Here is a 26,954-nt window from a genome sequence, read left to right on the forward strand (position 1 = left end):
TCTTTGGAGCCATAAAAAAGGAGTCTGTTGTTTTCTTTATATTTCCATATGAAACTCTGATTTTGGTTGTACCTTTCAGAAATCATTTGGCTGAAACTAGAGAGGAGTTGTTGATTGGAAAGAAGGAAGAGCGGGGGAAGAGCAGGAGATTGTATGAGTAGAGGAAAAGACTAAACTAGAAAGATATTTTCAATTGTCTCATTTCTTTCCTAAATCTTGCCTATGTGATATGAAAGGAGGATAATGCCATAAAGATGATGATAGAAAATACAAACACATCTCCCCATTGCAGTTACAATCCATCTCCCAGTGTCTTTGTAGAGTTGGGAGGCTGGTGCTTACGGAGCTGTTGCCATTGTTTCATCTGTTCAGGGTACCTGGGCATGCTCTTTTTTATTAACAAATGTTTCAGGGCTCTGTCACCAGGTGTGTTCCCAAGAGGATATTCATGTAATTAGCAGAAGAGCTGTTTTTAATTTACTGAGTCCTTTTTTCTCTCTCATTTCCTTTTTCCCAGGGCAGTACTGAAGCAGAGAGGTGCAAGGGGCACAACATCAGCAACTCTCCCGTGGTCCAGAAAGTAATTTTTATTCCAGTTGAGACCTGCTAGTACATGTCCTGTCTGTGTCATTACAGCCTCAGCAGAGCAGCAGAGAGGCATAATGAGGGCAAAGATCATTTCTGCTTCCAATTTGTGCAGCAGCACGGCGTATGTGCTTGTCATAAGTAGCTGAAATCCACATTGTTTCAGGACTGGTTTGAAATCTGCACTGAACCGAGGCCTTGCCCAGGCAAAGGAGAAGTTTTGTGAGTATAAATAAGGCTGTAGCTGAGGTGCTGACACACACAAGTGAGGTGCTGTATCCCAGCCCTTTCACTGGTACCTTGGCAATTTGCCAAATGCTGTGAGTGCTAAGCTGGAGCAATGCTGTGTCCTTGGAGCACTGAGCGCTCCTGGAGTGCAGCTCTGCTGCTGAAGGCTGACCTCCTCATCCTCACACACAGCCCCAGCAGCTCTGCTCCCGTGCACTGGCTCAGCCTTGTTTGCAAACCTTTGTGCACACCTGTTTCAGCTGAAGGCTTCTTTTAATGGCCTCAGTTGCTCTACTCATCCTGTTCTTTTGATGGATGACCCAAACTGCTGTTTAATTAGCAGGAGAGCCACTGAGGGCACATCCACAGGAGCAGGTAATTATGACCAGTAGGTAGCTGTGGAGGAAGGTTTAGTCCCCTCGTGTCCGGGTTATATAAATTGTTGTGATGCAGTTCCCGGCAACGCATCTGTTACAGAATCTTGAGCAGCTGGCCTAGTGTATTGAGAGTCCCAGCAGGACAGAAAAAGCAGTTGGATGTGTTTATTTTATGAAATGCTGTGTCAGTAGCAGCAGAAGCATCCAAGTAACATTGTTTTCTAGCCCGTGCAGGATCTCAGACAGCCCTTCCCTGACGTGTTGACAGCTGAACATCCGGAGAAGGGAGCAAAGGAGCAAAGACTGTGCCTGTAACAAGGTCAGCGGTTTCACTGCTCACATGTTTTGCCTCGCAGGGCTGGGTTGTGCTAATGCTTGTGAAGTGTCTTAACTGAGATGCTAAACATTCCCAAAGCGTTGTTTTATTCTCTGATGTCTCGTGCCTGGAAGCTGGAGAGCAATTGTAAACAGCAAATGTCAAACCACTGAGGTGAGGGTATTCACTTGTTTGTTAGGTTTAATAAAGGCAATGGATGTTTTGTGCTGCTATTACAAGGGATGGATTTAAATAATCTCTAAAGCTCTTTGTCACTCTCGATTTCATCAATTATTGTTTTATTAGCACTGGCCTTCCCACTGCTGGTGCTCAGTCCAAAAGGAGAGCTCTCTTTTCCAAAGCTTGTTTAGATCTTTTTTCTGCAGTAGATTTTGGAGGGAAAGATGACCAAGGTGAAACTGTACATTTTTGTAACTCATTAAAAAGTCTGTCTCTGGTAATTAAATAATGAGGATAAACATAATCAAATGTATTAAAGAGTTAGATTAAGTTAATAGCACCTTTTTCTTCCTAAGCTTTTGCACTCTGTGCATCACTGATTTATTTCTGACGCTCTCAGTCTCGGGTTGTGCACCGGGGCGTGAAGAGATGGACTGACTCGCTGGAGCTCCAGCAGAGCGGCTCCAAGCTGTCCCTTCATTTCAGCCAGGTGACCCTGTGGAGAGGAGGGTGAGGATGAGCCAGGCTTGGCCAGCAGGATTTCTCCGAAAGAGCCGCGGCAGCTGGGGCCATGGGGTGGCCACTGTGTGAGCCCTGCCTGGCGTGTCCCGCGGGCCGCGCCGGGGGAAGGCCGGAGTGGGAGTCAGCCCTTGCACCAAGAAGCTACCGAGATGCTGGTGTTCCAGAGAGGGGAGCGGAGCTGGGGACGGCTCTGCAGCACAGGGATGAGCAGCTGAGGGAGCTGGGGGGCTCAGCTCAGGGGCTCCTTATTGCTCTCTGGAGCTCCCTCACAGGAGGGGCAGCCGGGTGGGGATCAGGCTCTGATCCCAGGAAACCAGCGACAGGACCAGAGGGCGCAGTCTTAAGCTGGACCGGTGGAGTTTAGGTTGCGCCTTAGGAGGATTTTCTTCACGGGGTGATTGGACATTGGAATGGGCTGCCCAAGGCGCTGGTGGAGTCCCTGTCCCTGGAGGTGTTTAAGCAATAACTGGACGTGGCACCCAGTGCCATAGCGGTGTTCGGTCATGGTCGGAATCAATAATCTCAGGAGTCTTTCCCAACCGGGCTGACCCTTGAATGAGTTACGAACACGCCCAGCGTGCGGGGCCGCGGCTCCCTCAGCGCCCCTCAGCGCCTCCCCGCCCCTCCGAGGGGGCGGGGCCGTGCGCAGCGCCACGTGACTGGCGGGGAGCCGCGAGGGGCGGGGCGAACCCGTTCTGGCCCCGCCCCCGCACGTTGAGGGCGGGGTGCGCGCAGCCGGCGGCGCAGGCGCAGTGCGCGCTCCGGCCGGCCCGGCTGCGGGAAGCCGGAAGCGCCGGGCGGGGCGGCCGCCATGGGGCTCTTCGGGAAGACCCCCGAGAAGCCGCCCAAGGAGCTGGTGAGGGGCCCGAGCCGCCGAGCGGGCCCGGGAGTCTGAGGGGGGAGTGGCGGCAGGGCCGTGTGGCGTTGCTATGGCGTCGGAAGGGGCCGGGCTCGGCCTGGCCCTGGCGCAGGCTACACCCGGTCCCAGAGCGGGCCTGTGGACGCCTCACAGAACCTTCGGTGTCTGGAGGGGCCTGCAGGGAGCCCGAGAGGGGCTCTTTGTGAGGAAGGGGAGTGGCGGGACGAGGGGGAATGGGTACAAGTTGACAGAGGGGACATTTGGGTTGAATACTAAGAAGAAATTTTTCCCTGTGAGCGTGGTGAGACACTGGAACAGGTTATCCTGGAAGCTGGGGCTGCCCCATCCCTGGAAATGTTCGAAGCCAAGCTGGATAAGGCCTTGAGGAACCTGGTCTAGTGGAAGGTGTCCCTGCCCGGGGCAGAGGTGGTTGGAGCTATATGGTCTGTAAGGCTCCTTCCAACCCCCTGACATTCTATGATTCTCTGATTCTAGCTCCTCTTGCAGACACAACCTTGAAATTATGTAGGAAATTATCTATTTCATGTAGGAAACTGAAATGTTGGGGCTTGTAGGAGGAAGATGAGTCTGTGGACAAACTGTGTTTCCATGAACAGCTTTCTGCTGCCACAGTGCAGTGAACTGGTGGGATTCTCTGTTGCCTTTCACAGGTAGCGACAAATGTGTTAAAAAAACTGCTGTTGGCTGAGAGGAAGATCAAATGCATTAGAGGTACTGGAAAAGCAGCAGGGAGAAGAAGGACAGGCACACAAGCTGAAGGCTTAGACAAGCTGCAGTGTCACAGATGTTCCCTGGTGCTTGCTGGCAGCTCAGTACCAGGGAAGCAGTTGTGGTTGTTGCTTGTGGGGTGAGAGAATCAGATGAGGAATGTGCCTTTGGGAGTGTCCTTCCCCTTCCTCCTGTGCCTGTGTCAGAGCACTGTGTGGGCTGGGTCAGCCTGCTGAGTCCTTGAGTGTGGTACTCACAGGGAGAGCTGGGGCTGGGGGCTGCTGCTCTCAGGGGTGGGGGGCACATCTGACAACTGTGGAACCCCCACGTGTGGTCGTGCTGCACTCAGGAGTTCTTACCTCCTGCCTGAGGGCCACTCTTGCTCTTTTGCCTTCCCTAACTGATGAGCTTGCCCTGTTTTCCAGTAGCACAGAGTCTGTGGGGCATCTTGGAGCTCTTGGAGGATGGTGCCAGCCACCTTGAACCTTCTTTTGGTGCACAGCAACAGGACAAGGAGCAGTGGCCACAAACTAAACCACAATAACTTCCACCTTTGCATGAGGAAAAGCTTCTTTATGCTGAGGGTGGCAGAGCCCTGGGACAGCTGCCCTGGAAGGTTGTGGAGTCTCCCTCTCTGGAGCCATTCCAAACACACCTGGACACGTTCCTGGGTCACCTGCTCTGGGTGACCCTGCCTTGGCAGGGGGTTTGGACTGGCTGATCTCCAGAGATCCCTTCCTAAGCCGGTGATTCTGTGATTCTTTGCAGAAAACCCTGCACGGGCAGTATGGGACAGGTGTCCAAGAGGTGACAAGAGTTCTCTTGCTGTCATGAGCCCTCCCTGGGGCATGGTGACTGGCTGGCATGGTGACTTCACAGGCCTAACACTGATACTGAGACACCCGTTAGGAGTTAAAAATTCCTTTCCTCCTGTACCTACCTGCAGCTTTAGAAGGAAAAAGCAGTAGCTGCTTCTGCATCCTAGCTGATGGGGAAACAGCACAGCTTAGCTGGTGTCTGCCAGCAGCTGTGCTCAGGATGCAGTCCCTGAGCAGGGCCAGAGGGAGCCATCCAAGCACTGCAGGAGGTGCATGGTGATGGGGAGGGGCTGAGATTTTTGTGATGGCAATGATTTGCCTTCCTGTCTATGTGAGGTAATTTATTTATGATCAATACGAGGCAAATACCTTCAGCCCTTGTGAAGAGCTGGTGATACATTTCAGCCCGTCTAAAGCTGGGGATTTGTTGTACTTCTAATGCCATGTCTGGATCGTTTGTACTTAAAAAGTGGGGTTTCCTCCAGTGCAGTGTGAGCTGGCTCTTTTCAGCTCGAGTGCTTGGCTGGCTGACTCTGCCATGATGCAGTGCTGTGCGAGTGATGTTTTTGTTTAGATCAGGAGTGGAACAGAATTGCTTCATGAGCATGGAGTTGTGCTCAGGGAAATTCTCTCTGCTCAGCTGGACCACGGGCTCCTGTTCCCAGCATTGCTGCTTTGTGCCATGGTCTGTATCCATGTCCCTGTGTGCTGTGTGAGATGGGAGGTGTGGCTTCTTTACAGCTCAAGAAATTGCTGTCTCATGTAGCTGGGAGCATGGACTGGCCTGGATAAGAGTCAGTGGGATTTCCTCCTCCTCTTACACAAACAGGAGGTGAGTTTGGAGCACCAGGGAAGGCATAAGCACCCAGCTGTGCCTTTAGGACAATCCTGTCAGACCCCTGGCAGTGCTAGGGATGAGCTGTGAAAGAGTTTTCTGCTGTCAGAGTAAGCAGGTTTTGATGACAACACACAGCCGGTCTTGATTCAATGGTGTCTTTGTGCTGGGCTGTGCACCCCAGAGACAGAAGCTGCAAATCCTGCTGTGGTTCACGTGACAGTGCTGATTGTGCTTGTACATGAAGACTTGTTGTGTGTTGGCTTGTTCTGGAATACAAGTTGTGGAGCAGATCTCTGGCAGGTGTTACATTTGAGACAGGACAGGTGGCCAGCCAGAGCTCTGTCATGTTTCTCTCAGTCTCTTCCCCCTGCTTTTTTCCTCTCATGTAGTCCATACTCAAAAAAGGGACCTTCTTGGCTTTCTGACAGGGAGAGGAATGACTCTCCAGGACATTATCTCCTCTGCTCTGAAGAACAAGAGAGGAGGCTGCAGTCAGTTCTGGGTTTGGGGGGATGCTGCAGTCAGTTCTGGGTTTGGGGGTTTTTTGCTTGTAAATCCAGGGTTTAACTAAAGATACAGGAGCTTTCTGAAACCTGTTACAAACTTCTGCCCCTCTGCAGGGCTTTGAGTTGTATGTGAGGGTTTTTAAGCTGATTTTGTGCTTGGACACCTCAAATGGTGGCTTTTGTCTGCAGTCAAACATAGTCCTGTTCACCATGACCAAGAGAAAGTCTTTTGAGACCAGTGAAAATCTAAATCTGTTTTTCTTCTGGGCTTGTGCACCAAAGAGAACTTGCTTTACGAGTTTTCATTGCACAAGTTCTCTTCACTCTGCTTCCCTAGAGGGATGGTCGGGGCAGGTGGAGCTCCCCACCTCCTGGGTGAGCCAGAGGATCTGGAACAGGGAGATCTTGGCAAGTGCCAGGAGGGAGCTGCTAAAGGAGCAGCTGTGTTTGAACACCGCCAAAGGCTTGGGAAGTGAGGCTGGAGGGCAGAGAGACCTGAGCAAGTGGGAGGAACCCAGCAGGAACCTCACAATGTTGAGCAATGCCAGACTGGGCCAACCATCCCTGCACACAGGCATGTGCAGCCTGGAGCTGGCTGGGCACCAGCTCTGCAGGACAGGATCTGGTTTCCCATGGATAATAGACGAGTTCCCAGCGCACCTTTGCAGCAGTGAAGGCAAGCAGGGCTGTGTTGGGGAGCTGTAGTCACAGCGCTGAGCGTTCAGTCACTGTGCTGCTCAGCAGTAAAGAGGCCACACCTGCAGAAGTGTCCCAGTGTGGGCACCCAGCTCAGGAAGGATCTCAGCAAGCTGGGGAAGTGTGGCAGAGGCCATCAGGATGGAGGAGGGCTGGAGCCTGTGATGCAGGAGGAGTGGCTGTGGGAACTGGGCTCATTTTGGCTTGGGGAAGGTGAAGGAGCAGGGGTCTAAAGCCCCTCACTGCCTCTGGTGGGGCTGTAGGCAAGACACAGACAGGTATTTTTGAGGTGTGTGCAGTGACAGGAGGGGGGCTACAGCCACAGCTGGCCAGAGGAGAGTTTTGAATTGAACCTGAAAGGCCAGGCTGGATGGAGCTCTAAGCAATCTGGTTTAGTGGAAGGTGGCCCTGCCAACAGCAGGGCACTGGAAATAGATGGTCTTCAAGGTCCCTTCCAACCCAAACCATTCCAGGATTCCGTGTGGAAAAGTCTTCACCACACAGGAGAAATTTAAGTGCATTTGCTCAGAGTGGCTGTGAAATCTCTGCCCTCAAACAGTATCAAAACTCAGTGGATGAGACCTGAACAACATGTCTGAGCTCTGAACTTGATCCTGCTTTGACTAGGGGTTGGCTTGGAGACCTCCTGGAGATCCTCCTGACTGAAATGGGCAGTAGCACTCTTGGGGCTGTCATCCTGTGCCAAAGTCTGTCCCTTCTGCTGAAACCCCCTGTGGCAAGTTCCCTCTGCACAGTGACAGGGCTGTGATGGGGGAAGTTAGCCAGGCAGTGAGCATCTGACTCACAAACCACATCATGGAGTCACTTCAGAGTTTGGGTTGGAAAGGATCTGTAAAGGTCCTCCTTAACTCCTGTCTGAACATTAGGAGCAGTGCAGTAATTGATGGTATCTCTGCAATGTTTGGGGGTTTTATTATTTGAATAATGAAATATTTTAGCATCACTCATAACTTGCAGCTCATGCATTTTGAAGTGCTGCTTTTGATACTGAACGTTTAAGTTACATGAAAGTATGAAAGCATAGTTTTGAAGTTGGAATTTCAAGTAACTCTCGCTTTCTCTTTTTAAGGTCAATGAATGGTCCTTGAAGATAAGGAAAGAGATGAGAGTGATTGATAGACAGATCAGAGGTTTGTACTTGTGTCTCATTTTTTGTTTTTACTCTCCTTGTGTGTCTTCAAGGTTTTTTTGCTTTAATTGAGGCGGGCTGTGAAATTTAATAGCTTGGGGTAGTCTATCACATCTGGAGTAAAGGAAGATAAATGTGATCCTGGGGCAGACTTAGTCTATGTTACAAAATGATGTCGCTGTGAAGTTATCCTAGTAAAATTTTCAAAAGAACATGAATATTTCATGCTCCCAGTAAGACCTGATGCTCTTAAATCCCTTTGGATAACATGTATTAGACCTATTATCCAGAATTTCAGCCATGTTGATGTAATGAGTGGTATAAGTGTGGTATATAAATCCACATGTAGACAGTTCCATGGCATGCACCAGTGTGAAGGTGCACATGCCAAGCAAAACTAGCTTGCTGTCAGCTTGGAAAAATTACAAACAGAAGAGAGAAAGGTAAAAAAAGTATTTTCTCAGTGAGTGGGTGTCTTGCTGTTAAATAATGAGCTGCTGAGTGTGTCTTGAAAAGCAGAGGAGTTGCTTAACACTGCACTGCTGTTAGTTCAGAATTTGTTCTACCTGCCTTCCCTGAACCTGAAAATAGGTTTGGGCCTAGGTTTTGTTTTCCCCTTCTTTGTCTTCTGCTCTGTCCCTGGGATTTGTCCCTGGCAGGTGCTGGTGAAGGATATTTTGTGTCAGCATCTGGTTCCTGGCAGGAACCTGTTTGGAGTGACACCCTGAGGAGCACATCCTGCATTGCCCATCCTTCCCCAGCCATGTGCCTCTGGAGTGACCTGGCAGGATTTGTGTCTTCTCCCTCTTGCAGACTTGTAGCAGCTGGTTTGAGAAGGCTGCTTGTGCAGTACAAAGTGTGTCTTTGTCCCTGTCTACAGTATGAGGAGCAGAGTTTGTGTCTTTCCCAGGAAAACTGTTGTACAGGGGTGTGAATTCTTTTACTTTCTCCAGGGCACTTTGTGTGGCTGTATCAGGCTCAGAGGAGCTGCAGCTCTGATCTTACTAGCAAAATATGTTTCAGAGGCTGCATCTTCCACAGAAGCAAAGTACCCACGTGTTCACTACTGATGTTTCTTGAAATTTTGAGTTTCTCTTAACTTTTTACGTGCTATAATGCCTTTAATGGCCTACACAGATATTAGGTTACATGGCAGTGTGATATTTTGATGTAGATGCAAATCTAATTATTTTAGCAGCTCTAAACCTGTCTGTGTTTCAGAGTCCTACATTCAGAGAAATACAGTTCAGCTCTAACCACCAACCATCTGCTCCACTGATAATTGCCCTTAAAATAAAGTACATCATATCTTGGTGCCAGGATTTCACATTTTACCAAGGGTCACCTATGGAAGTACACGATTCTGCTGGACACTTCCCAGGCTAGCAGGCTGCTCCTGAAGGATGGCAGCCAAGTGCCACTGAAGGTTTCCTCAGAAGTTACCCACTGTGGTAGGATTCTGCCACGCTCTCTTGTTTCACCTGGGCCTTCCACAGGAAATCACTGCAATCTTTAGGGAAGGATGCTAAGCTGGAACCTATCTAAGTTTCCTTGGGCAAGGCTGTGCTGGATGTGTTTGAGCAAGGCAACACTAGATCCACCTGGGATGAACTGAGTGGGCTTGGATCACTTGAGCGCTTGGCTTGCCCAGTCAGCAGAGTCACTAAAATAGCAGCACACTCTTTGAAACCATCTGTTGTTGGACTCTTGCTGCTGTAGTGATTTCTCTGTGGGGTAGGTTGTTTTTCAGGGCTTGGAAGGTTTGGAGAAATGAAAGGTATCCTTGTTCCTTCTGAATTGAATTTTTTGAGTTGATAGAGTTGCAGTAATAGAGTAACTTTGTGTTTTGCTGAGCTTGTGAGTCCCTCTCATGGATGCTTTGGGCTGCTTTGTGCCTCTTGTGCTTGACAGTGCTGCGGAGGCAGTGGAGAGGTGACTTTGGCTCCCTTGAGGAGTGTAGCTGGCACTGACCTTCAGAGCTGGAGTTGACTGTTCCTGCACGCTTGTGCCACTGATCTCATACTCAGCAGCTGATGCCAGTGAGAGCATTCCCCCGGGTGCCGGCTGCCCTGCACTGGCCTGGGTGCAGTAACACAATGCTTGTGGTTGTTTCCAGCCTGACAGTGAATGTTGTAATTCCTCAGTGCTGCTGGGTTCCTCAGGTGCTTTCTGTTTCCTGCTGGAGCTCTTCAGCTCTTTCTTACCTGCTCTGATATGCTGGGACTTGGCTCCCATGTCTGACATACAAATGTCTTCAAGTTTGTGGTGTTTCTGAAAATAGTAGTGGGAAAGCAGCAAAGGTGTGTTTTTCTGATTATAATCCTACAGCTTTCTGCCAGTCCTTTAAGGTAATCACCTCAGTGAATTACTGAGAGAATTACTGGTCTTGAGTACAGGGTTCATTAACTCCCACCTGAGAAGCTGTGTGGAAGTCTCCAAGTTAGCCTGTGCCAGAAGGTGTGTGTTGATGCCTTTGTTTTTATAAAAGGGTGGCTTCTGATTCTTCCAGTGTGTAACTTTGTCTGGCATAAATCAAGAAGACTCAAAGCTAAATTGGAACAGAGGCTCTCTTTGAAAAAATTGTTCTTGTGGTCATTTCAATCAACTCTTTGCAGGAAGGTGAGGAACCCTTACTATCTGAATTCTTTATTTACTTTAGGATAATTTTTCTTGTGGACTCTGAGATCCACATTTCATCAGTGGCTAATTTATTGCTGAGTCTGGAAAAGAAAGGAGGTTGCTATTCTCCCTTTTTACTCTTGCATTTTTTATTCTGGGCTTTTTGGAGTACCTGGCTCCTGCTGTTCACAGCCAGTGTTACCTGGCAGGGCAGAACTGTCAACAGTCACATCAGATTTGCTGGAGAAACCAATGGTATTTAAGAAGGCCTTTTTAGTGTTTAATAGTCCAACCAACTCTTTGCTCATGCTTAGTTCAGTATTCCCACTTAAGCACACTCTTAAAAAAGCTGTTGAACAAAGCTGGATGCCAGGAGAGTTTGAACAGGATGTTTCAAGTTAGATGTATATTTTGTGTATAGATATTTGTATCAGGCCAGTTTAATAGTCAGGAAGTTATTTTGAAGTTGTGAGTCAAGTCATCTTCTCAGAGTGCTTTGTTCTTTCAGGACCTTTTTTTGCTTTGTAAGCTCTTAGCTCGGCATCATGGACTAATATTCTCAGACAGTCTTTTAGGGTACTCTTGACTGCAAAGGAAATTACAGAGCTGGATGTTCAATAATGAGAATTTTCCTATTAAGATTTAGCTGAATTAATCAGCTGACATGTAAATCAGCCTAGAACAAGGTCCGAGTAACAGAGGGAATCTGAAATCAAGCAGAAACAATTCTTTGCATTGGAAACACACCTCAACAAATGACTGATTTCTCTTCTATATCCGTAGGAGTTGGTCACTGTTTGCTGTGTTTTTCTGTGCTCCAGATATCCAGAGGGAAGAGGAGAAGGTGAAGAGATCAATAAAGGATGCTGCCAAAAAGAATCAGAGAGATGTGTGCGTGATCTTGGCAAAGGAGCTGGTCCGCTCTCGGAGGGCTGTAAGCAAACTCTATGCATCCAAAGCTCACATGAACTCTGTTCTCATGGGGATGAAGAACCAGCTTGGTAAGAGCAAGTTCTGGGCCCAAGCACTGCTCTGACAGTAGTAGTGAGGTCTGAGGTTTCTTTGTCCAGAACCAAAATCAAATGCAGGCAGAGCTGGAATGTGGGAGCAGCCATGCTCCTGTGAAAAGCAGATGATTCCAGTGGGCTTCAGGGGCCTGGGGAGATGCTCCCATAGCAGGACCAGAGCTGTGAGGCTGCTGAAGTTCTACCCCCTAATCCCAGCAGGCACATGCACCCACTCTGTCAGAGCAGAGCCTTTGCCACCACCCCATAAACACACACAGCTTTCACACACTCTGACCAGCTCCATCCTGCTCTTCCTCTTCAGCTCATGAGGACTGAGGTGCACTAGTAGAGCACATGTGTACACAATAGATCAGTTGTTCCAGGAGCTGCTCTCAGATGTTCTGTCCAAGCTGGCCAGATATCTGGTGCCTGCCCCACATCTCCTTCTATGCCTGAACTGCTGGGACCTGGGTCCTGCAGGCCCCTGAGGTTTGTGTGTTCCCTGATCCACTTCAATCCTTCCCCAAACTGCCTTTGGTCATTCCCCTGAGATTCAGTTATGTTCCTGTAATCTCCTTAAAATACCCATTGTAAGTTTTCCCTGTGTCCAAACATGCTCTTTTCCCCTAATCCCTGTAAGGAGTCCTGCATCCCTGTAGGCAATAACCCCCCTTGGTCTGCAGGGTGTTCTGAGGCTGTTTCTCCAGTGCCCTGCCTGGATGGGTGTCCCACCCTGGGTTCTGAAGAAGTCAGGGAGCTCCCAGTTTTGGTTTCTTGGGGTTCCTGCCCCTCATTGTTCCCTGCATCCTTGCTGGTTCCCTGTTTCCTGTGACAAGCTGCTCAGCAGATGATGTAACACCTCTCCTCAGAGCCTGAGGGTTCCGGTGGTGTGAGAATCACATGCTCTGAAGCTGAACTCACAGCAGTTTGGAGCACATTCTTAGTGTGCATTTCTAAAGAGTTTGAATGCATTCCTAATACCCCTGTGTCCTGGTGGAGCCCGTGTCACTGATTTTGACAGGACCTGTCACAGGAGTAGAATTCTGTTCATCTTGTAGGTGGTTGCTTCCCTAGCAAGAGTCTGGGGGCATTTACCAACACCTGCATGGGGATGGGGGAGCAGTGCTTGATTTCTTAGTGGATGAATCCTTTTGCCCCTTGGCTTAACACCCATGTTCTGTACACCTTCCTTGGACCTTTGTGTTCCTGCAGAACCAGCATATTTCCCTCGTTCCTTATCCACATCAGAAATCTGTTGTAATACACTTCCTGCAGAGTTTTCCATAGCTGGAAACAGTCCAGCCTGTAAGAAGCAGAGCAGAAAGCTTTAAAGAAAGGAGAAGACTCAGTGGAGGTCAACAAGCTGCTGAAATGTCAAAGCATTTCCCCCACTCCAGCATCATCCAAGTAGATTTTAACATTGGATAAGTGATGAAACAGGAAGTCACACTGCGAACCTGAAGTGTAATTTTATGATGGTTCAAATGTGGCTCCCTATGCATCTCACTCAGGGAAGGAAAGTAGGACCATCCTTGCACCTTAAGGTGTCCATTAAAAGGAAAAAAAACCTCAAAACAGCCTCCTCCTTATTAGCACTGCCTTCATCTTCATCTTCCTGGGAATGTTCTGATACCCTTAGGAAATATGGAGGAGTCTAGAATTCAGTCTGGGGTTTGTTTGAGAAATGACTGCTCAAGGCAAGGTTTCTGTTAGTTTGTTACAAGTGTAGGGCTCTTAAAAGAAATTATTAAAATGAAAAATAATATGTGCTGTACCTCCATTTTGCTTCGTTAAGGAGTGACCATTTTTATATACAAACAGGTAAGTTCTCCATGTCCAGGAAGCTGCAAAGCTAGATGGCAGAATTCAAACATCTTCAAAGTACCCTTAATTGCAGCTTTTTGATCTTGGTATATCAATACATATGAGGAGAGCTTATAAGTTAGAATAGCCTCTGGAAAGAGTATTGTTGAATTCAGTTTCAACAAGCTTATTTTTGGCTTGTCTGCTTGAGTATTAATGTTGTAGCTTACTCTTTGCTGTGGGGCTGTTGCAGCAGACCTGCCAGGGTTGGTCTCCAGTACCTGGTGTCAGGCAGGAGATCCCTGGTTCAGCACTCACTGCAGCTCTGCTGCTGAGACCCCAGCACCCCTCTGGGCTGAGGGGCTGGGCAGGAGCAACTCTCTCCCAGTCTTTAGTGGACTGGGTGCAGGTGGGTTGAAATCTCTCTGCAGACTGTCGGAACTCAGAATGTCCCGCAGACATTCCTGGATGTTCCAGACCCAGGTCAGAAGCATCTGAGACCCTGGCATGCAGCCAGAAACCCCTGTGGCTTTGAATCTGACCCATGGAACAATTTACCAACTTTGCAGGAAGAACAAGAAGTCACAAAAGTTTAGGTATTGTAGTAGAAGTAGTCACGAAGTGCAAGGAAGGATTTTTGAGTGCTGTACAGGGGGGTTTTAAGCCTTGTACACAGGGGTCCAAGTTTTGTACATGGGGGTAAGGAGGTCTAAGATGGAGGGATTTGGGTGTGCCCTGTCCTCCTTCTTTCTCCTTCCTAGCCTCCATGTCTTTGGTGATGTTGGCACTCACAGATTGGTTTAGAGTAGAAAGTCACTGTTCAATATAGATGATAGGCATTGGGGAAAAGGTATAAACATGTAACACATAATGTGTGATATAAAAGATGGCACCAGCCCCTGGGAGGGCAGTGTGCCTTTGTCTGAGCTGCTGAACGGGCCACAGCAGCTCAGGAAAAGAATCTTTTAGATAACCAACAATAAACAACCTTGAGACCGGACAAGAGAGGACTACTGAGTCTTTCTTTGAAGGCACGGGTTGGAAGAGGGACTTTTCCATTTTTCAGGGTCACCCCAATCCGGGGGTGAGACCCGACAGCAGACCACCTGGGCTCCTCCTTGTACAGGACATTGTGACTTTTCCAATGTGGGTATAAGTTGGGCTTTTCCAGGAATTTAGTCAAGAGTGAAGAAATTCAATGCCTGTTTATTTTTTAAATTGAATTGCCTCAATGTAAACAGATTTCAGTATAGGGAGGATATAATTTCTCTGCTTTCAGCAGTTGTTCAAACTGTTCTGTGCCTCTCCTTCACAGCTGTCCTCAGAGTAGCAGGTTCATTGCAGAAGAGCACAGAAGTCATGAAAGCTATGCAAAATCTAGTAAAAATCCCAGAAATCCAAGCAACGATGAGGGACTTGTCCAAAGAGATGATGAAGGTAAGGTCTGGCACATAAATCAGACTTGGGTGAACACAGTGTGGCTGTCACTGAGCTGTGCAGTCACTTGGGTGGCCCCTTTGTCACAGGGCTGGTGTGAGCTCAGGACACTCTGACTCCATGGCCAGTCTGATGCTGGTGATACAAAGAGTTTTAGATCTAACAGCAAAAAGCTGTCAGACCAACATTCCTAATAACAATTTTGAGTCAAAATTGGCAACATATGGGGAATTTATTCACCATAGGCATGTTCAATGAAACAACAATTTTCAGGCATTTATATACACTATAACAGTGTCTATTTTTAATAGACCCTCCTAAAAATCTGCCCAATTTATTGCATCATGGTAGAGGTGTTGTGTTTCTTTTAATTATACCAGAACATCTCATCTGTCTTTGTTTAATGGATAACCTGAGTTTTATCCAGATAACAGTGCTTTATTAAATTTGCTGTCCTACTCAGACAACTACTATTGATTCAATCTTCTGGGGAGTACAGGCCTGTGAAGTGGCTCCCTTACTACACCTGCAATGTTTTAATCAAGCTTTCTGGGATGTATAGGCCTTTGACTCCTTAACTCTCTCAAGATACTATTGTTCTATGACATCTAATTAATCTCTAGTTATATGATAACCATTAAACAATTATTTATTGAATTTTGTTCTTCAGCTATAGATTCTCTAAGGGGTATGGGTCCACAGAGTTCCTTTGCTGCAGGTGCAGGGAGGTAATTTCTCAGGGTTTCCTACTGACACTTAGCCAATACAGATTTAAACCAATACCAGCCAAAATAACACAACCGAATATTCCTTAACTAATTACATTCATTACAAAAATTTTAAAGAACCACAAAACTCCTGGCTAATTCAGATATAACTCACTGTCACTGGTTTAAAGCATCTATCACATGTCTCCATGTGATGGAAGTGCTCTGATTTGAAAGCATACTAAGTCTCTGTTATGACTTATATTTTCACCTACCAAAGTTATTTTGCTTTTTCCCTTCTTAGCACTCTAGACTGTTTAGTTCAAGTAAGTTTATTTCTAAATAATTTTATCATTGTGCACCAGCATGGTTTGGCCATATCTGGGTTGCAGGGCCTGCAAAGGAATGTTTTCAAATGCAGATTAAAAAAACCAAGCTGTGCCAAAGAGCAGTTTTACAGTGTGCTACACAATTCATGCTGCATGACTGAAATTTACACTTCTATTTCACATGCTGGAGCAGGCTGGGTTCTTGGTTTAGACATGCAACAGCAATAAATGACCACAGAATCATAGAATGGTTTGGGTTGGAAGGGATCTTAGAAGATCATGTAATTCCAGCCCCCCTGCCATGGACAGGGATATCTGCCACTGGACCAGGTTGCTCAGAGCCCCATCTAACCTGGCTGGGAGCACTTCCAGGCATTGGGCATCCACAGCTTCTCTGGGGAGCCTGTTCCAGCTCACAGGGAAGAATTTCTTCCTAATATCTAATTTAAATCTCTCCTCTTTTAGTTTAAATATCTTGAGGTTTTCCAAGTGAGAACAGGTGCCTTTAATCCTCAGTTTTCTTCCTGCTTTTCCTGTGCAGTTGTAGAGATGTGTGCTCCTGTTACATGCCTGGGTAGGCATAACCTCATCTCCCAAGCAGAAATGAGTTTTCTTACTCTGCTGTTTCCAAGGGCATCACAAGCTGCCTTGTTGTTTTTTTTCTGCTAGGCTGGAATTATAGAGGAAATGCTGGAGGACACCTTTGAAGGCCTGGAGGATCAGGAGGAGATGGAGGAGGAAGCTGAGGCAGAAATTGACAAAATCCTTTTTGAAATTACAGCTGGTGAGTTTGTGGGTGCTGCTGAGAGCCAGGTCCCTGCTCTGTTCTGTAAGATGCAGCAACTGGAATCTTCATCTACTCTGTGCTCTCCCAGTGGCATCTCTTCCTCTGGTGATGGGCAGAGAGCTCTGACGAGCTGGTTTCTCAGGGAATACTGCCTGAGAAGGCCAGTGGGGCTCAGCAGGGCAGAACTAATATCCATCAGCTGCTGTCTGTGCAGTTATGTAACTGAGACTCTAACAGATCTGTGTTTGGCTGTGCAGTGAATCCTCTTAGCAAGGTGAAACTTAGATGATTGGCTAGGTATTGTTACTAATGAAACCAAGAAATAAACTCTGTTGCACTGCCTTGAGTCACAGGCTCTGTTGTGAGCCCTGGCAGTAACATGCTGTGTCTTGTTTGGGAGGCAAAAAACCCAAACAAACACAAAAACCCTCTTAAAACCAAAAGCACAACTTCTGCCTTCCAGCTCGTGAAGTAATGATTTACTGGTTCAGTTATTTGACTTGGAGAATGCTTAGAATGTTCCTGCCACCTGGATTGCTTGTGATGTGGTGTGACAAAAACAAGCAGCGGGGCTGCGTTCAGCTGTACCACGCTGGAAGCGCAGGGCCCACCCTGCTGGCACCGTGTGCTCAGTGCCTGGCACATTGCCCTGTTCTTTCTCACATCCTAATTTGCTTTTTCCATCCTGTTTTCCTGGCTGGAGCAGCTCCCCTCCTCCCGAGCAGGCAGGGGGAGCTCCCAGACCAGCAGCAAGGCTTGTGGGGAGCTGGGAGCCTCCTCCCAGAAGGCTCAGAGGGGCAGGTCAGTGCTGCAGGGCAGCCATCACCCCTGGGCTGGCCCTGTCCCGGCTCAGGGGTGTGACCTCCATGGGAAATGACTGGTTGGGTTATTTTAGTTGTCCCCAAAAGCCAGTAATTATTAAATGAAGAGTTGACACTCACTAACGAGCGTGTTTGTTGTTGCAGGGGCCTTGGGTAAAGCACCCAGTAAAGTCACAGATGCTCTGCCAGAGCCTGAGCCCATGGGAGCAGCAGCTGCTGCTGTGGATGAGGAGGAGGACATCGAGGCCATGCAGTCACGGTTGGCCACCCTGAGGAGCTAGGGCCAGCATGGATCTGTACAGTTGGCTTGACTTTATTTTGTCCTACCTTCAAAATGCAAAACTTAATGTATTCTCACTTATGTAATATATATATATTTTTTTTTTTCTTCCTGAGGAATTTTTCCTCCAAGACACTACTGTAATATACTTCTTGGGGAGTGCAGTCTCTTCCAGTTTTCTGTTCAGCCCATGGTTCCTGTGGTGACATGGCAAGGGTGGTGTAATGTTATGTATTTTTAGACATAAAGTCCTGAAATATATTCTCATCTTCAAGCAGCATTTCTCTCTAACAGGCACTTTGGTTTAATCTGCTACCAAAAACCTACAGCACTGTCAGATCTGTGTTTTCCTGAATCAAGACAAATTTTATTAAAGCTGCTTCTAACAGTCACTGCCGTGGCAGCAGTTTAGTTTGCATCATTTTGGCCTCTTTCACAAACAATACCCACCTCTTAACACTTCCCTTTTAGTTTTGTGACACCTTTAGGGCCTTCACTGCATCGTTAAAGGGAAGTTTTCAGTCGATTCCAGCTCTGTATGGTCACGGGAGGGCCTGGCTTAGCCAAGGCTGTGGCACAGTGGGGACAGGTCAGGTGGCAGCAGTGGCAGGGGAGCCCTGACTCATCACGCTGTTGGCAAAGCTTCCCAAGGCCGTGCCAAGGCCTCGCTGCTGCTCCAGTAGCACATTCCAGGGGCACAGGAGAGTCTCCTCCCAAGGAAAAGCTTCAGGCAAAACGGATGTCATGGCTCACAAAAGGCTGTTTGGAAACCAAAAATCTCTGCCCCAAACCTGTCACTGCCGCAGCACCTCCCCAGCAAAGGCCAGAGCTCTTCATTTTAAGGAAGCCAAGTCTCTAAATAATTGTACCCTAATAGCAAAGGTAGAAAACCACACAAGGCACACAGAGAGCTGGATGGAGTCCAACACCTCCCAATTTCAGCCATAAAAGCGTGGGGAGGGCCAAGCACTGTTCACCTTTGTGCCGGGGGAGGCAGAGTACCCCCATGCTTCAGGGCTCTGCAATTCAAGCGTTCATCTCCACCCCAAATGCAACAAAAACAGGCAAGAGGAACAGCTTGTTTCTTGTGGTCTTAAAAAATCCAGAAAGGACACATCAGAAACAAAGTGGGTGAGAGCTGCAATAAAACAAGACTGAACAACAGCACAGTGGTAAGAGCTCAAAATGCAGTTTGAACAATGAGTCTTTTCAGATCTATGTGCACAGACGCAGGGCGGGTAAGAGCAGTGTGACTCAGCTCCCTGGGAGGTACCTGGACTCCAGCTGCCCACAAATACTCCAGCTGGTTCTAAGGAAAGCAATTAACCTGCTTACTGTCATCTCCTTCAGCTTGATAGTGCAGTGCAGGTAAGCGTTGTTTTTAAGCATACTTGACAAGTTCAAGCACAAAATGCCAAATCAGGGCACCTGAAGTGACTAGAACAAGTTATTTACTGTCAAGCTTGTGTCAGCAAGGGAAGGTGGAGGAAAGCCCTCAGTGAATACACTGAAGGGCTGGTGTGCAGGCAAACCTTCTGTAAATCCACTCTTCCAAGAGGCTCCTGCTCCCTGCACAGCACTGCAGCTTGTCCCCACTCCTGAGGCAGCAATCAGAGGAAATTTCTCTGAAGAAGAGCCCTGCCACCCAAGCCAGACTGAACAGCTGCTGCTGATCACAAACAGCAGGTCACGTACTACAGGGAGAATTTTCAGAGTTCAATCTGTTGCATGAGCTCAGAAAAGTGAACTTGGAGGCAATCCTGCAACTTGCAGTGCTGGGAAGGAACTGAAAGGTTAATTTTGTCTCAGAGAGATGAATGAGAGATTCACTTTTCCATTCATAGCCTCTCTTCCTGTTTTAAGTTTTGGGATGCTTTCAGTGTTTCTCCAAACAACCCTGAGTTCTGTGTGTACCATTTCAGACTGAAGCTGCAAAGCTCATGTGACACAGAGCACAGCACTGGCAGCAGTAGTGTCAGCTAAGCCATGCTTGGGTTAACCAAAAATAACTATAAACAGGTCTGCTGCTGAATTCCATAACCTAAGCCTTCAAATTCTTCAATAAACAGTATGAACCACTTAGGATACACAGGGGGTTTTTTGCATTTCAAAGTACTGCATCAAATTAATTACATTTTAAACAGTCAACTGAAGAAGACAAGGCAAGGAACAGTATCTGAAATAGAAGAATTTTTATGTAACCATTCAGTGTTAAAAACAAGAGAATCAAACATCAGTTCAAATTAAAGAGCAGTTTTGAACAGAAGACATTTGATTAAAAGTTTCTCTTAACATTTAGAAATTTAAATACATTTACCTAAAGATGGTTAACTCCCATCTCTATGTTACTATACAATAGCTTAAAGCTAATTTAAATGCTAGTTCTATGTTAATGTGAATTCCAGAACTGCATTCTTAACTTTTTATGTAAATTGGTTATTAAACTGAGTGATTCCATACTTCCTCCCACCCCAAAATAAATTTTAAAAATTGAAGCTTTACAATGCCTTGAATAATATTTTTCAAACAGAGTAATTTGGAACAGTTCCCAACAGTTCTAGAGGAGGTATTTTGTACAGTTTGGAGAGCAACTCCGTATAAAGTTCTATTGCAACTGAGCATTCACAGTATGCCACAGTCCATACATATTACTACATATACATATCAGGTTTGTAAACATTGGAAGAATACACAGAACATAGTACCACGATCCTCTGGTACTGCTGAAAGGAAGATGAGGTAACATTCATATAATCTCAAAGTCCACAGAGGTCCTGACTGAGAAGGTAAAACAGCTGCCAACGCTTCTGTTTCATAGTGTGTGGTTAAGGCGCTCTACGTCACGGTCTGCTAAGGCTGGATTCGTTAGCTCTCAGTATCCCAACTGCATCTTTAACAGCGTGGTATATGACATTCTTCACCTGCAGGAGCAAAGGAAAAGGTGCTTGGTTTTACAAGCAAACAGCACAGAGAGTTTTCCAGCTTTCCCACTTACTTCCCCTCACCCTGCGCAGGCCAGTTTGGACACGCTCACCTGCCCGACCTTTATGCAAATCACAAACTTGGGAAAACATCTGTTGTGTTTTAGTGGGTTTTTGGTAAAGGGTCAAGAGCACTGAGCACTGGGAAGTTACCTGCAGTTTATCTTCATGGTTCGTATGCGTATGTGACAGATATCTGAATTCCTGAGTGAGCCAGAAGCAGTGTTTGACATGCTCTGGGGATACAAAGTCTTCTGCAACTTTAATACAACTGTACAAATTATGAACCTAGAGAGAACAAACAAGCATTAGGCACACGCTCAAAGGGCTGCCCAAGCAGTCAGGCCATTCCATGTCCCTGGTGCTTGCCTGGTGTGGAGCTCCTGCTGGGATGAAAACTACATCTCCTAGAAACTGTACAATAGCCCAGCCTTGAACTCCGTACTCCTGATGAAGGCGTTTCCTCAGCGACCGGTCCAGGTACCAACTCTGGTCATGAATGGGATCGTGATCCACAGGGTTTTCTTGGCCTTGCTCTTCTGCAACCTGGGAAAGTCACAAGACAAGAGGCATTGTAACACACCAGTCTGACTGGACAGTCAAGTTGTACCTCTGGTATTCCACACAAACGTGCGCCAGAGGGACTTGCACCATGTGCTCAGGTAGGAGAGTTACACAAGGGAAGTTTGGATCTTTACTCAGACCCTTGTCAAGGTTTTAGCATTGCTCAGGTCCCACTGGCTTCAAAAGTCACATTGCAAACGTGGATATGGAAAACACAAGTAATCCCAGCTGACAGTGGCACGTGAAGCTGCCTGTGTTCACAGTGGGAACCACTGTCCTACATGGAACCAGTGTTCTGACACTACTCACACTGGAGAGGGACCGTGGAGAAGGGCGTGAAGTGACAGGACAGGGACAATGGCTTTAACCTGAAGGACAGTAGGTTTAGATCAGAAGTAATTCTTTCTGGTGAGGGCAGTGTGGCCCTGGCACAGGGTGCCCAGAGAAGCTGTCCCTGCCCCATCCTTGGAAGTGTTCCAGGCCAGGTTGGACAGGGCTCTGAGCATCCTGGTCCAGGGGAAGGTGTCCCTGCCCACTGCAAGGCGTTGGAATGAGATGTTCTTAAAGCTCCCTTCCAACCCCAACCATTCTGAGATCCTGTGACTGGAAGACACTACCAAGTGTGGAAGTCAGCAGGTGCCTGCCTTGAGGCCACAATCAGTCTGTGCTCACTGCCCCAGAGGATGCAAACCAGATTTTCAGGAGACATGAGACTGGGAGACAACAAACACTTCAGGACAGAAATTTGAGGGCTGTGGGGAGAGAACTTCTGCAAGAAGTTGCTGTATAAATCCAACTTGCTGCAGCAGCCATTTACACCCAGAACACCAAAAACTCATTTGGGAGGGGATAAACAGCTTGATTCTACTCCACTAAGAGCTGCTGAAAGCCCCAGCAAATGTGATACAAAGGGCTGAGGTGTGAGACACAGATGTCAAGACTCCAAGTGCTAATGCTTATCAAACCCACTATCATGTTTTACCAACCATAAGATTTGTTCTTTGTTAATATGAAATCAGTCTGTTGCAGCCTCTCCCAGCTTCCACCAAGAAAGCCATAAGTCTGAGCAGGCCAACAGTTGTTCAGATCATCCCATTTATCCTTTTAAACATCAGCATATTGGCTCTTTCTGCTTTTAGAGCACCAAAGAAGTTTCACCATTAAGACCACCAAGAACTCTGGAGTATCTGAGGTGAAGCTGAACACTGAAACAAGCCCTTCTGGATGTGGAAGCACATCTCTACTAAACCCTTAACTCCTATGAAAACGGGACACAAAATACCACCCTTAATTCAGACCTCATCAAGACAGGGAGGAAAAAAAAAGGTAGTAAGAGAGAGGACAAGGAAGAGTGTTATGTATCATGTACTGCTCTGACACTTCTCAAAAACATCTCACACTCTTTGAAAAAGGATCAAATTAAACTGCTTTTCCTTAAATCTAAACCAGCTATTTCCTTTCACTATGTCACATTACTGATCTATGAGAGGAGTGGGCAGAAGGAATATCTGCATACAAGGTAACTGCAAGCTTCAATTCCCCCCCTTTTCAGGTCCTACAAGACTCATGGCATAGGAGAAGTTCTGTCTTGGGTACAACTCCAGTTATTTGTTTCCACAGTAACTGGGATATGAAGGAGGAGAAAAGCTCCAAGACAGGGACTTGCAAGCCTCCACAGCCAGAAGATCAGTTTTTAAGATTACCAGCTCACCTTCTTAAGGAACTCCCGGATTTTCTCTGTATCTTTGGCAGCATAAATGTGCCACAGAGCTCCGGGCTTTTCTCGGCTTTCAGTGAAACGCTTAATTGTCAGCTCATCAGAGTCACCATCCTGGATGGTCTTGAGCACTTCTGTGGAAAGCAACACCAGCAGTTACACTACAGGATCTTCCCTCTGGCCACAGAAATATCCCCTCAGACACCACTGAAATTTTACCTTCTTCTTGATCAGCCTGGCCTTTGGGGATGCCCACGTAAACCATGACGTTGGCTGCGTCAGACACATCCAAGTGGAGGTTTGTTGTGCCATATTTTCTGTCCTCCGGTGTTATTAAGCCTGGGGGAGGAGTCAAAGGGGGGAAAAAGGAGTAGCAGATCCATTAGTAAGACAAAGAAATGTTACACCACTGTCAGAAGCACTTTCTGAGAAGATTATAGTGCTTTTACTTCTACCAACAAATGCCTCCAGAACAGCAATGTGCTTTCTATCCAGGACCTTGCTCCATCTTGTGGTTTCCCAAGTGATCTGCTGACAGGCTGATACAGATCAATCTGTCTAGCCTGTATGATATATGAAAGCCATGTTTAAGTCCTGCTAGAAAAGGGTTTCCACAGCAGTTTAGGATAAAGCATTTTGAGAAACAGTCTCTTTTTCACTCTAAACAGCAGCTGATACAGGATTTACTATCCACCATCTCTCTACTGGCCATGATGCTGCTCCATTTTAAATGTCTTTTGAGTGACAGCAGATGAACCAGACATGGAAAAAAACTGCTCAAGGAGAGATTAAAAGCTAAATGATACAGTCCAAAAAGGAGAACAACAAAAGCAATACAGCCAGAAGCAGCAAAACAACAAATGCATGTTGCCAGCTACAGGAAAGAGGCTGTGGAGCAAGTTGATTGGAAGCCTGGGAATAACTACTATTGGCTTGAAACCACCTGGAAAAAAAGATGTCCAATAAAATGAATCATATCATGCTCTGGACATCACTGATACCTAGAGATGAGCCAAAGTCAGGTTTTCTGATCCATGGGATTAATCAGTTTGTCTACAACAGCAAGGATTCACATAATCTACAATAAACTTCAATAGGAACATGTGGTCAATGTGACCTTTAGAGTGAAAAATTCCTTACCATAGGCATTGTACATCTTGGGGCCCAAATCTGGTCGCACAAAATAGTTGGGAAGTCGAGAGGCAAGGTTGAGTTTGCCACCTCTCCTGGTATATTCTGGCAATGGGATATTTTTCATCAAATCATCAAACCTAAGGTAATGCAGCAGAATTTAACATTAGGTAGTGATAAAACCAAAACCAAACCGAAACAGACTGCAACAAAAGCTCTCTCCAGCTGAGGAAGTGTACTCTTTCCCTCAGGGGGTTTGCTGGACACCATGAAAAGGAACCAAAGAAGCAAGACACAAAAATACAGAAAATAAATTTAACTGCTCTGGAGTAATGCTATTTCATTGTGTACTCAAGCTATTTTATATTTGTTGAGATAAGTCCAAATATTTTAAAATGTTTGGCAAAAAAATAAGCTTCAACTGAACTTCAGATTCCAAAGTGATCCAGGTTTTTAGGAGCAGTTTTAGGTGCTCACTTTACTTAGCAACAAACACAATGAACCACATAACAATTTACCATTAAACTTGTGCGGGATTTTCATTTATGTCAGGCATCTCAGAGAAACAGAACTGTTCATGTGTCACCAACTGCTGCTCAAAGCTGAGGCAGGTATCAAAACACAAGAATATTGCTACAGTCCATTGTTTTGGGGGTGTGCCACAGAAACAATGAACATTTCCTCTGGAAATTCATACCTAGAGGGCATCATGTCTCTGAAGTCTTCTCCTGGAGGCCAGTCCTTAAGCTTCAGTACCATTGGCTCTCCCTCTTCTGTTCTCAGGCGACCTAATTTGAAATATTAACAAGTCTTAGTTTTTAACAGTTGGACAACTCAGAATATGAAGAATTAAGATAAAGAAATCCTTATCCCAGTCTAAAATCATGTTCATTCCACTACTTTTCATGTAGAACCAAAGACATACAATTTCCTCTGACACCACAGTAGGGTATCACTCCCATGACAAACGTGTTACAACAGGAGATGTCAGACAGACAAGCAGCCCTCACTGCTCTCCTGCCCAAGCACTTCCTACAATTTAGCTCAGGAACTGGTTTGAGGCCAAAAGCAGCTGATGAAGCCAAACCTCTTCAAAGATAAGTAACAGAAAAGAAAGGTGTGAGTCCTCCACCTCCCACTCTTCTTGCCCTAAGTACGAAACTCCCTAAGCTTACAACTGATTTAAACAGTAAAGCAGATCCTTAGATAAGGATGTGTAACAGACACAAAGTAGAAACCCAGATGCAATGGCAACTGTTAATTCTCCTGGAAAACCTCAAGCTCACCTCCCCTGAATCTATTTTTATATAAAGTAACTTCAGTTCCTCAGAACAAAGTAGTACCTTCAAGTTAAAACAGCAGCACCCATTTAACCTGCGAGCACCACCCCTACATGTGCTCTTCTGTTTCATTCAACTGGAAAAAAAAAAGCTGGCAGATACCCACTTGCTAAGAAGATTTTAAATCTCCTTAGAATGTTTCCCCAAAAGACAAAAGGCAGCCACACATACTCCTGCAGGAGAGTACTTCATGGGAATAAGTTTTTATCCAGTTCACAATCCTTTGAGCATAAATGTCTGCAGTGCATCCTCACCAAACTGCCCAAGGTGAGGAGAAATCCTTCAACATCTTGTACACCGTTTATGGACCACAAATCTGTGCCAGGACAGAATTATTGCTGCTGAGTGTTTTACCTACTGGAACAAAGATTCACAGTGCTTACTTGAAATATCTTCAAAACCATCCCAGAAATCCCCTACAGTAGCTCCAGTGATGATTTCATTGGTCCTGCAGTTAACCAGATCCACTTCCTGTTGGCCAAATTCCTTCCTAAAGGACTCCGGTCTCCAGAGGTCTGCATTTAACTTGTGATGCACTCCTGACACCATCACAGGCTAGAAAGCAAAAGAACATATTCTGAAGAATTATTAAACATCAAAAATTCTATCTCCAACAGGGTAATACATAAAATACACTGAGCATTTGAATGCAGGCATTTTGCAAACTAAATGCTCAGTATGCCCTACCAGAATTCTGCCTTACCATGGGTCACCATGATATTTTTATGAAAATCCTTTGCTAGGATTTTTCTCTTATTCAGCTGAGAAGCCTCAGAAAGGAAATGTAAACAATAACTATCTGATGGCTGTGGAATGTGGTCTGGAGGTTTGTGGGAACCCAGGACATCCCTCTGGGTGCCCTGGATGGCCAGAGCTGCTGGCAGGGGGCTCTGAGACCCTGGCATGCAGCCAAAGACACACGTGGGGTTTTGATCTTAGCCCGTGGAGCAAATTACCAACTCTGTAGGAAGAATTACAAGCCACACACACAAGTTTAGATAGAATAGTAGAGATAATCACAAAGTGCAAGGAAGGATTTTTGAGTGCTGTACAGGGGGGTTTTAAGCCTTGTACGCAGGGGTTTGGATTTTGTACATGGGGGTCAGGAGATCTAAGATGGAGGGATTTGGGTGTGCCCTGTCCTCCTTCTTTCTCCTTCCTAACCTCCATGTCTTTGGTGATGCTGGCACTCACAGATTGGTTTAGAGTAGAAAGTCACCATTCAATATAGATGATAGGCATTGGGGAAAAAGTATAAACATGTAACACGTAATGTGTGATATAAAAGATGGCACCAGCCCCCTGGGAGGGCAGTGTGCCTTTGTCTGACCTGCTGAACGGGCCACAGCAGTTCAGGAGAAGAATCTTTTAGATAACCAACAACAAACAACCTTGAGAACAGACAACAGAGGACTACTGAGTCTCTTTGAAAGCACGGGTTGGAGCAAAGACTTTTCCATCTTTCGGGGTCACCCCAGTCTGGGGCACAAGACCCCACAGAGGTTGTTTGCCAACAGGTGCATCTTTGATTGGCCTCACATGAATTGTTTCTACTTAATGACCAACTATGGTTCAGCTATGTCAACTCAGAGTCACAGGTTTTTGTTATTCATTCCATTCTATTCCT

The 26,954-nt window shown here is 46.5% G+C and overlaps 2 protein-coding genes across 5 annotated transcripts in view; one reads left to right on the forward strand and one right to left on the reverse strand.

Annotated features, from left to right (window-relative positions):
- Positions 1-2,912: 2,912 nt before the first annotated feature.
- Positions 2,913-17,986, forward strand: CHMP3 (charged multivesicular body protein 3). Its single transcript, XM_038134852.1, has 6 exons — positions 2,913-3,064; positions 7,745-7,805; positions 11,245-11,424; positions 14,549-14,670; positions 16,376-16,490; positions 17,459-17,986. Exons 1-6 carry the CDS (start codon positions 3,020-3,022, stop codon positions 17,593-17,595), a joined length of 660 nt encoding a protein of 219 aa, XP_037990780.1. The 5' UTR covers positions 2,913-3,019; the 3' UTR covers positions 17,596-17,986.
- Positions 17,987-19,769: 1,783 nt separating this feature from the next.
- Positions 19,770-26,954, reverse strand: part of KDM3A (lysine demethylase 3A) — a 30,442-nt gene continuing 23,257 nt past the window's right edge. For 3 of the 4 annotated variants that reach the window (XM_038134849.1, XM_038134848.1, XM_038134850.1), the window contains exons 19-26: positions 25,711-25,882; positions 24,685-24,775; positions 23,997-24,127; positions 23,076-23,195; positions 22,851-22,990; positions 20,945-21,121; positions 20,729-20,863; positions 19,772-20,515 (exon numbers count right to left, since the gene is read on the reverse strand). In XM_038134849.1, the coding sequence (XP_037990777.1) occupies positions 20,435-20,515; positions 20,729-20,863; positions 20,945-21,121; positions 22,851-22,990; positions 23,076-23,195; positions 23,997-24,127; positions 24,685-24,775; positions 25,711-25,882 (1,047 nt within the window). In that variant the 3' untranslated portion in view covers positions 19,772-20,434. Of the gene's footprint in view, positions 20,516-20,728; positions 20,864-20,944; positions 21,122-22,850; positions 22,991-23,075; positions 23,196-23,996; positions 24,128-24,684; positions 24,776-25,710; positions 25,883-26,954 lie in introns of all 4 variants that reach the window. The other variant, XM_038134847.1, reaches the window with a different exon arrangement.

The sequence above is a fragment of the Motacilla alba genome, chromosome 4 (assembly GCF_015832195.1).
Source record: "Motacilla alba alba isolate MOTALB_02 chromosome 4, Motacilla_alba_V1.0_pri, whole genome shotgun sequence".
Taxonomy (NCBI): domain Eukaryota; kingdom Metazoa; phylum Chordata; class Aves; order Passeriformes; family Motacillidae; genus Motacilla; species Motacilla alba.